This window comes from Acanthisitta chloris, unplaced genomic scaffold (genome assembly GCF_000695815.1).
Source record: "Acanthisitta chloris isolate BGI_N310 unplaced genomic scaffold, ASM69581v1 scaffold10111, whole genome shotgun sequence".
Lineage (NCBI taxonomy): Eukaryota > Metazoa > Chordata > Aves > Passeriformes > Acanthisittidae > Acanthisitta > Acanthisitta chloris.
In genome coordinates, this window is record NW_008654320.1 from 294 (window position 1) to 10,879 (window position 10,586).

Genomic DNA, 10,586 nt, shown 5'->3' on the forward strand with positions numbered 1-10,586 from the left:
AGCCGGGGCTGATGGTGTGATGGTGTTGCCGCCCCGCAGGTTTCGAGAAGCCCTCGGCCATCCAGCAGAGAGCCATCAAGCAGATCATCAAAGGCAGAGACGTGATCGCCCAGTACGTAGCGCCGTCGGCGGCCGCGGGCCCTGGCGGGGGGCGGTGTGTCAGTCACACTTCGGGCTGGAAGCGAGGGTTGACACCAGTGGCCTGGACTGGCAGCATTAGGGACTTGGGGGTGGTGGCACAGGTTGCCCAGGGCAGCTGTGGGTGCCCCATCCCTGGAAATACTCAAGGCCAGGCTGGATGGACTTCTGACCAACCTGGTCTAGTGCAAGGTGTCCCTGCCCATGCCAGGGGGCTGAAATGAGATGAGTTTGAAGGTCCCTTCTAACCCAAACCATTCTATGGTTTCATGATGTGACAAGCAAAACAGGGTGATGTTGCCCAGCTTGCATATAGACTGTCATCCTAATAGTTGTTAACATCAAAGTTTGTTACATTTAGGTATGTCACTGTAATAACAATTTGGCTAAGATATTGTGTGTTCTCAGCAAATGGGGCTCTGAGACACTTGGGAACATCTTCTAGCAAAGCCAGATAAGTATAGAGACAAGTCCAGTCTTAATCAAGGGAGATAGTAAGCAGAAGAAAATCTATTATGTCTCTAGAGGCAGAAAAGGCTATGCATCCCACTGAAAAAATGCTTTCTAGATCATTAGTGGGAATTACTAGCCTTCCAAATTACATTGCCCTATCTGTCACTTGAAAAAAAAAAGTATATGTATGACACATTGCAGGAAGTTAAAATACTGGTCTGATATGGAATAAATATGCCACGGCTGGACACCCTGAAATGGAGTGCTCTAGCCCTGATACTGCAGTTCTCAAAGCTGCTTCACATGCTGTTGGCACTGTTGAGTTCTTTGCAGTGAGGGAGCGACAGAGAACAGACAGGTTGAATATGTAGAAGTTGCCTATATTGTTTGTCTAGGCATCCAGAGTATTCTCCAAACATCTGTTTATCAGGTCACAGTCTGGAACAGGGAAGACAGCAACCTTCTCCATCTCCGTTCTGCAGTGTCTGGATATCCAGGTAATTTCATAGCACATGCTAAAAGTTACTTTTAACTAAATCAGTAGTCTTTGTCATAAAAGCGTTTTTATTTTAGAATGAATAAATGAAGCTTTACATTGAAATCTTTTAATTATGGGCAGTGAAGCTCAGACAAAATTGTGACTAAAAATTTTACCAGACTCTACTCGGTGATAGTTAACTGTTAAAGTTAGTCCAGCAAAGTTAGTTCAGGTAAAGTCTTGTAAGTACAGAGTTGGCTTTAACAGCTGACCTGTCATGATAGGTGACCCTGTCACTACCTGGGGACATAATAAAGATTGCATGGTGCTGAATGGAAAGGTGAGCTTTTGCTTCATTTCTGTAAAGCACTCTATCATATATTTCAAAGGTGACACTTTAAAACATTGCCTTGGAATCTTTATGCAGTGCAAGGTAACCAAACATACAAAACTGAAGGGTTTTTAATTTGTTTCTATTTTTATACACACAAAAGTATACACACTTTTTTGTCCCAGAAATTGGACTGGAATAAAAAGTGAGCTCTTAAAGAACTGCAGTAGTGCTGTCTCATTAAAAGTAACTTAAAAGAGGCTGTTACTGTGGAAATGCTCTGTTTGAAAGCATCTCTCTAGGCATGCCAATCCATGACCCATAATCACTTTCATATTTGGCTCTCTGGCCTGTGATTAACTTCCATGTGATCATCTGTTTTAATCAGGTTCGTGAGACCCAGGCATTGATCTTGGCACCGACTCGAGAGCTGGCTGTGCAGATTCAGAAGGTAGGAGCATTTAAAGGTCAATCTGTAAAGCACTGGAAGTTTTGGGGCCTGTGCTCTGGTGTTCCCCCAGCAGAGCTCAAGGCACAGCTGCTGCTCCTTTCTTTTCCTGGAAGGAGTAAGAAAAGCTGATACAGGGCCTTTTCCACGTCTGCATTATGTCCATTACTGCTTGTGTGACCGTGTTGGTTAGCAGTCTAAGGTTTTGCACATTCCTAACTGAATTTTTAAGGACAGCACTTTTAAAGCGGTTTTGATCCATTTGGAACTGAGTTCACAGTGTTTGAAAGCCTGCTGTTGTGGAAGTTTGGGTAGCAGACTTAAAATATCTGTCTAACTCTTTGTGCTTACATCTCTTTTAAAAACCACAGTGTGGCTGCACAGGCCTGCATCTCTTCACAGATGCAAACTTGGGAGAGCTCAGTTAAATGAGTCACTGCTTTGTGTCCACACAGGGACTTCTTGCTCTGGGAGACTACATGAATGTCCAGTGCCATGCCTGCATTGGAGGGACCAACGTGGGCGAAGATATCCGAAAACTGGATTATGGGCAGCATGTTGTTGCTGGCACTCCAGGCCGTGTTTTTGGTAAGGAAATGTGGGAGGCTACATCACCTCTAGCTTCAGACCTGAGTTGAGCCATGGGAACCTCCCGCAACTTCTGTGTGCTTAGATTTGAAATAGTATGAAAATGACATTTATCGTGACACAATTAATGTAACATTAATATGAAGTACAACAAGTGCTGGAGCGGGTCCAGAGAAGAGCAACAAGGCTGGTGAAGGGACTTGAGCACAGGTGCTATGAGGAGAGGCTGAGGGAGCTGGGGTTGTTTAGCCTGGAGAAGAGGAGACTCAGGGGAGACCTTATCACCCTCTACAACCCCCTGACAGGAGGTTGGAGTCAGGTGGGGGTTGGTCTCTTCTCCTAGGCAACCAGCAGTAGGACAAGAGAGCACAGACTCAAGCTGTGCCGGGGGAGGTTTAGGTTGGACATTAGGGAGAATTTCTTCCCCGAAGGGGTGATTAGACACTGCAATGTGCTGCCCAGAGAGGTGGTGGAGTCACCATGCCTGGAGGGGTTTAAGGCACTTAGTGCCATGATCTAGTAACAGTGGTAGGGTTGGACTTGATGATCTTTGAGGTCTCTTCCAACCCGGTTGATTCTATGATTCTATTCTAAGAGAATAACTTACTGTAGTAATACCTGGAAATGACTAGAGAGAAATCAATGGGACAGTATTTTCATTTTCTCTGTTTTTCTCTTTTGCTTTTCACTGTGGAAGCATTTCCTTATATGGCGGCATAGGAACAAAGAATATTTTTTAAGGAGTAAATATTACAGTCTTCAAGGGGCTAGGAGCCAGGTCTACTTGAATGCCACAGTTAGAGACAGTTTGTACTGGTGGTTGCTCCCCGTTTGTTAAATCAGGTGCACTTACAGTTGGTACCATCTGGTTTCATTGCATTGTTTTTGTATTTACTGTTCACGGCAGTTGCCACAGTGGTAGTGTTAGCCTTCAAGCTCACATCTTCAGGGTCTATGAGAAACAGACAGCTCTAGCTTACACAAACACCTGTCACTGCGAGAACATAGGGCTAGTCCCCAAAAGTGAAAAAATTGGCAGGCTGGGTTGGCTGCCAAACAGGATGTGGATTTGCCCAGTCTGTTGATAAAAAGTTCATCTGTTTTTTTGGATTTCTCGCATCCGACTGCAGTTACTCCGTGAGACTGGGTCACGTGTCCTGTGCAGTGAGCAAATAGTGTCCCACAGCTTGGCCTGTCAGAGCCTCCCTACAGTCAGTGCTCCCTTAGCAGGGCTGCAGAGACCTGCCCCCCTAGGCTGCAGATTACAGTGGGCACATGTGGCCTTTGGATGTGCCTTCTGTCACCAAAAGCCATTGTCTGTTGGCAGCAGGGGAAGTGCCTGTCCCTTTGCCACCCAAAATGCCCTGACAGTGGCTGGGAGCTGTATAGGCTGACTTGCTTCCAGAGCCTTCTCAGCTGACAAAGTGAAATCTTACAGATATGATTCGTCGTCGAAGTTTAAGAACTCGTGCCATCAAAATGCTGGTTTTGGATGAAGCAGATGAAATGCTTAATAAAGGTAAAATATTTGTTTTGCATTACTTGCTTTGTCTTCACCCGTTTGGAGATTCCAGAGTGTCCCAGCTGGCAGACCCATTTCTAAGAGTTGGTTTTGCCAAAGTTAGGCAATTACAGTTAATTATAGGTGGTTGTAACAGGTTAAATGACATAATATGCCTTGTTTGATTTAGTTGTAGTGTCCTTTTCAATATTTCTAAATTCTTGAGTACTGCCTTTCATATTTCAGTGCATACCACAGCCACATTAAAGGGGGTTGGGAAAATGAGGAAGAGATGAGCAGTATCTGACACTAGCTTTGAGCTACTGATTCACATGTTAATGTTCTTCTCGTAGCATAGACCCAGTACTGAATTCCAGATAGAGTTGTGAAAGAGAATGTTTGGGATAAAGATTTGCTAACTGTTCTGTGTGACTTGGTCTGCATTTCAGGCTTTAAGGAGCAGATTTATGATGTGTACAGATACCTGCCACCAGCTACACAGGTGGTTCTGATCAGTGCCACTTTGCCTCATGAAATTCTGGAAATGACCAACAAATTCATGACAGACCCCATTCGCATCTTGGTGAAACGGTGAGTGAGTTTCCATGGAAAGAACAGGAATTCTTTGAGTTGATCCAGCCCTGAGCAGTTCACAGTATTAGCTGATTTAAATGTACAGAGTCTCTTGCGTTCCTTCTCACCATTGCCTGAGTGTTTGCAGACATACTCATGTCATGTCCTCCAGCAGAGGCTGTTACCACTCTGACGTTATTCTAGTCCAGCTCAGCCTGGCTGCCCCCTCATCTTCCCCATGGATAGCAGTCTCTTCTCATAGAAATCCATCTTTCACATCTATCCAATTCCTGTGTTCCCTCCTAGGATTTTTGTAGGTCTCCTCCATTAATTTCCTACTATATAATAGGCTAAAAAAAAACCCTTCAGCTGACTAAACCTAGATGTTCTTGGAGGCATGGCTTGCATCTAGTGGTGTCACAGGTCCTTGTGCACTGGAACTCAGGAGGAGTCACAAAGAGTAAGTGTAGGCAGCCTGCCTGACAGAAGGAGTCTCCCTCTTGCCTGAGATTTTATACTGCTGCATTTAGTACGTTCAAGCTTTCTGAGACTTTCTTCAGTCTCTCTTGTTGAGAAGCTTGAATTTAAAAACGATGAGACCAGAAATGTTCCCTTTTGGAGCTGTCTATTCAGAGCACTTCTTTCTAGTCTCTGTTGAGTGGGTAACATTCAAGACCTTTCATAGAGCAAAATTCTTCAGGGACTTTCTAGAGCAACTTGGACTTGCATATGGACCCAGCAACCCACAGCACACAGAGCAGAGGTGTGATCTCTGATGAAGCACATCCAGCCCTACTAACTGCTTTGCATGTGTTCACCTGCTTGTGGTGTTTCTTCCCTACAGTGATGAGTTGACCCTCGAAGGAATCAAGCAGTTTTTTGTGGCTGTGGAGAGGGAAGAATGGAAGTTCGACACCTTGTGTGATCTCTACGACACACTCACAATCACCCAGGCTGTCATCTTCTGTAACACCAAGAGAAAGGTACAGCATCAGAGGGGCCTGTCACTTCCTGAGGGTGGCTCAGACACACTGAGTTAGTTAAGTGATCTGGTTGCTTCCCCACTTGGAAATAGTTCAGTAAGAGCATAGGTTAAAAAGTTGTCTCTGGGACATACCTAACTTAAAAAACTGGGTTAGATGCAGACCTGATACAGTTGACAGGAATTGCCTTTTTAGAGAAGTAGGTAAGAATGTCCTTATTCCTTATATTTCCTGAAACAAAACCGCATTCTCTGAGTAATTCTCTTAATTAATTTCCTTTCAGGGCTTATAGGGTCCTGTATCATATGGTCAACACTGTAAGGACTATTTTACTTCCTTTAGTTCCAGAATGTTTGTTGAGGTATCTCTCAGTCCTTACTAGCATATGTCTCTGCAAGCATTCTCCAAGCACATCTGACTGTGGCTGTCCTGAGCAAAGAGCTAACCCAGGCTGTTTGCAGGTCGACTGGCTCACAGAGAAGATGCGAGAAGCCAACTTCACAGTTTCATCCATGCATGGGGACATGCCACAGAAGGAGAGAGAGTCCATCATGAAAGAGTTTAGATCTGGTGCAAGGTAAATGCCGCAAACAGCATTGCTTACAGCATTGCTGCCTCAGGGCAGGAGTTGTGTATCCTTTCTAAAGGCCTTGTTCAGCTCTAAAGAGTGATGATTGCCATCTATCCCCATGTGGTGTTGCAGGGTTGGGAGATTGCTGCTTTCCAAGGTGGGATACTCATATTTCTAGGTATAGAATTAGTCTGTTTCATTTTGCTGAAGATGTCGGGAGTTGCTGCACTTAAGATAAATCAAGGAAAAAAATATTTGGCTCTGTTCTCAATATTTTAAACTCTTGGGAGCACCACTCCTTCTGAAAAATGAAAGCTATGTTGGTACCATCTTCACTGAAGTTTGGTGATTGTGTATGAGACAGCTCTCCTCACAGCAAAAGTGTGGATGCTGCTGGTGTGTTCTGGGCAGGGAGGAGCACAGAACTGCAGGGGATGATCTGTGCAGGAGGTTAGGAGCTCTCAGCCCTCACCCCCTTCTCAGTCTAGTGGAACAGTCCTAACTGTCTCCTTCTCTTTGCAGCCGAGTCCTTATTTCAACAGATGTTTGGGCTAGAGGCCTGGATGTGCCTCAGGTGTCCCTGATCATTAACTACGACTTACCTAACAACAGAGAACTCTACATTCACAGGTATGCTTGGCCTTCGCACGGGGCAGTGCTGCTGGGTGACTCTTCCCCAAGGTGCCTCCACTCCCTCTTTCCTTCTGCCTCCACAGAATTGGACGGTCAGGCAGGTACGGTCGAAAAGGTGTAGCGATCAACTTTGTGAAGAACGACGACATCCGCATCCTGCGAGACATTGAGCAGTACTACTCCACCCAGATAGACGAGATGCCCATGAATGGTGAGTGCCTGCCAGCCCCAGTCAGACTTACCCTCCTCCGGCTGGGAACCGGTGTGCTGCATCTGAAAGAAATGCCAGATGCTTTGTTTGGCTACATGCCTCGTTCTCCAGCCGGACCTTACAAAGAATCTGGGAGCATGTGCTGTGCTCCCAAGCATACTCAGTGCGTGCTTTAATTCTTTGATTTTCTCTCATTTCAGTTGCTGATCTTATCTGAAGGTGTGTGTTTCATAGGAGGTTGGACCATTTAGTACCCTCCATAATTCTGATTTGGACCCACGTTCTTTTATCATGTTATTGGTCATATGTTCTAACATTCAGCTGCAGTTGGGAACTTGTGTAAATATTGTCTTTATTCCCACCCATGTTTTTCAATAAAAAAGGAGGTTTGACCCTAACCTGTGCTTAATTACTTTAACGCAAAATAATAAGAGGGCATTTTGAAATACTGCCATACTTGGCTTACACAATCAAAAAAACATTGGACACTGCCTATCTAGGTTCCTAAAACACAGGCTTTCCTGTTTTCCACTGCTTCGTTATCATTGTGCCATGATACCCAGTGTGCTTTTTAGTTTCCTTAACTCCAAAGATCAGCCATCTACAGGAAAAATCTGTGGCCTGGCCTTAGCCTGCTCTGGAAAAATTAAGTTACAAGATAACCAGAAATTTCCAGCTTATGCCTTATGTTTATGCCTTTCTGGAGCCAGAAATCACTGCACTTGTTGCTCCAGCTGAGGCTTTCCTCTCCCAAGGAACTCGGGCAGGCACTTCCTGAAGTAAGAGGAAGAACAAGTATCCTATCTAGTCTCTTTCACCTCTTTCTGCTGCTGTAGTTTGTTACATGTTGCCAGTCATCTCTTCTGATCTGTCTTCCTATGGCATTGTGCTGTACTTTGCCAGGTGTAGTATCTTCCATGTAGCTTTCCTACCTAGCTCTGCTGTATCTCCATTTGAGGCAAGAGTTGGCCAGGGCTGTGCTGCTGGTGTGGGCTGAAGTTACCATGTTCCGCCTTGTGCTTTTCCTGTTAAATTGTTTTTTGCTTGCTCAGGGAGGACAGCGGGAAGAAGACTTGAATGCACTACAGTTTGCACAGAATGGGAACAGTTCTCAGAACTTTACTTGAGGTGGTAACAGAGTAGCCTAGGGTAGAGAAAGTGAGCATCTGTCTCCTTTATGCCCTCTTTCCGTTAGTGAAGTTCCTCAGTTCCTTTGTACTCACATTGTGCACAATCCTGATGTTCTTAACAGTAACACAGACAAAAGTTGTGAAATACTAGTTTTATTAAGAATACTAATTGTAAGAGTTGCACAATGGAGGTGAGGCCACTAGTTTCATGCCCCCATGTGCAACCAGCAGCAAGGCTGAGCTGGGACTACACATACCCACACAGGGGACGTGCTTATGCCATCCCCATACAGGTCAATGTTGATCAGTATGAAGGTCTGTTAGTGGGAAACACACAAGCTCTGGATTCCTCCAGTGACTGGGCAAGTTCAGCCAGTATCTGGCCTCTGGATGACCAGTCTGCTCCAGTAACTGGCACATGGGCATGGCCCTCAGCCCACCGTTGCACACCATCTTGTGAATGCCTCAGTGGATGTCCTTCAGGCACAAGCCTATTCTGTAACTGGCCCTTGGAGCCTCTTTTTGCCTCCCACAGAGGGAGGGCCCAAACATATGGGTCCCAGTTGAACCCCCAGGCCCTTCAAGTTAGCCCAGACCTCCTGGTCCCTCCAGTTGCCTCATGCAAAACCAGATGTGTATCCAGCCTAGTCTTGGGCCTGCTTCAGTCCTTGGCTCCCAGGCTCTTTCCCCTACTTGCTGGCTACATCCAGCTCACTATTCATACAGCAACACACCACCTCACTCTCCAGTTGCTGGCACTTGCTTTCCACTTGCTCCAGGCTGCTGGTACTCCAGCATACAGCCCCTGTGACCCAAGGTCCCACTCCAGTCACTGGCACTTAGGCCTCCATGCAGACATGCATATAGAATGAAGTCCTCTCTTCGAGGAGAGGGGGAGAAATGGAGTTAACAGAAAACAGGACACACACAGCCAGGCAAGAACACACACCAGCAACCTATTGCCACACGACCTGTCCCTTTTTTATCCCCTAAATCATTAATTTCCCACACTTGCTCAAAAGTCATCTTTTTTCCCACCATTTCCTACTTCTGATACCTCCCACAAAATTGAGGGGGTTTTGGATTCATTCTGCAACTTCTTAGCACTGTGTTCAAGAACTCTCCCCCCACAGACTATTTCAGACCAGATGAAGCCTTGCAGCTATATATTGTCCACATGCTAGAATGAGTTCTGCTTTTGCCATTGCTGCAGGGCCCAGCACAGCCTCAAATCTGACTCGCACCCTCCTGGAGAACACAAGCAGCAAAGGCAAGCACAGCCCTCCAAGCCCCATGTGACTCGAGTCATTTGACTAGTAAGAGATTAATCACCAAAGCATTAGCTTGTTTGAATAACAGTATTTAATCTGTACAGTTTGAGAGAGATACCATAAAATGTGACATTCCTACCTCTTCAGCATCATTCACCTGGAGCTGAGCCCTCACCTGTAGAGGGCAGGTAACCACCACTCCCCAGCAGTTCTTTACAATACAAAAGTCACAGTGCAATTGCTTTAGGCCTAGACACGTTCCCTCACTTGAGTGAGGGGAGACTGATGTAGCTCAAATGTTGGTGAAAATTGTTACCAATTAGGAATGCAAAAAAACCAGCTATTGCACACAGCCATTTCCAGCTGAAACTACAGCAGTTAATTTAGCTGCCTTTACACTCCACACAGTTGATACTGATTCAGCCAAGAATGAAAATAGAGCCAGTAACAAGATTTCAGTGATAGCTGTTGGAGGGCAGAATCTGACAAGCAACTGCACAAGTCAAGAAGCTTTAGAATAGCAGGAAGTTTTGCTATGCAGGGAGGGGGTATGAGCTAGACAGATGTCATCTTCCAGAGACAAGCACGAGAGGAACATCAGCTTCAGTAGAAAGCTATGAAGTACAATAGACAACTTGCTCATATAATTGTGAGGATAAGCATTTGACATAGTTTATGTAGTAGAATACATACTTGAACATCTTTTTAAAAATAAGCACAGATTTCATTTCATATATACACAACTGATTTTAATCATGTACTGAAAATAAATTACAGGAAATAACTTTAAAATGCAACAGAAGACAAGAGTTTCACAACAAACATTCCCATTGATTTTCCCAAGGGGTGAGAGATTGCAGTGCTCAAGGCAGGTAAATATCACAAATATATCAAAAAACTTCAAATTGTTGAAGCATTCACACATTTACATGAGCCACAAACATTCCTTTACAGGAACTGCACTTAGCTACCACAAAACCAGGTTTTGCCATAAACTACAAAACTTTGATACAAAATCGTATTTATATATTTATATTTCATATACATGCCCTATCTGTGATCTCTTAAAAAATAAAAACTAAACACACTGTACAGACAATCCTAACTCATTGCTTGGTAGCTGTAGGCAACATTTTTGGATGGAATTTCTCCCCCAGTAGAATTAATGGCAATATTATATACATGAAGGCTAAACTGCAGAAAAAGACAGCTCAGTTCCAATATGCACCTCCCTCGGGACCAGGTCTGCGAGTTCAAGGCAAGACACCCTCTACTCC

At 44.8% G+C, this 10,586-nt stretch overlaps 1 protein-coding gene across 1 annotated transcript in view; it reads left to right on the forward strand.

Annotated features, from left to right (window-relative positions):
* EIF4A3 (eukaryotic translation initiation factor 4A3) overlaps positions 1-7,302 on the forward strand; it is a 7,586-nt gene extending 284 nt beyond the window's left edge. Inside the window, exons 2-12 of the mRNA XM_009083451.1 lie at positions 39-112; positions 1,022-1,088; positions 1,789-1,851; positions 2,304-2,436; positions 3,875-3,955; positions 4,387-4,528; positions 5,355-5,493; positions 5,955-6,070; positions 6,587-6,694; positions 6,781-6,908; positions 7,109-7,302. Of these exons, the coding sequence (XP_009081699.1) occupies positions 39-112; positions 1,022-1,088; positions 1,789-1,851; positions 2,304-2,436; positions 3,875-3,955; positions 4,387-4,528; positions 5,355-5,493; positions 5,955-6,070; positions 6,587-6,694; positions 6,781-6,908; positions 7,109-7,125 (1,068 nt within the window). The 3' untranslated portion in view covers positions 7,126-7,302. The remainder of the gene's footprint in view (positions 1-38; positions 113-1,021; positions 1,089-1,788; positions 1,852-2,303; positions 2,437-3,874; positions 3,956-4,386; positions 4,529-5,354; positions 5,494-5,954; positions 6,071-6,586; positions 6,695-6,780; positions 6,909-7,108) is intronic.
* Positions 7,303-10,586: the final 3,284 nt, after the last annotated feature.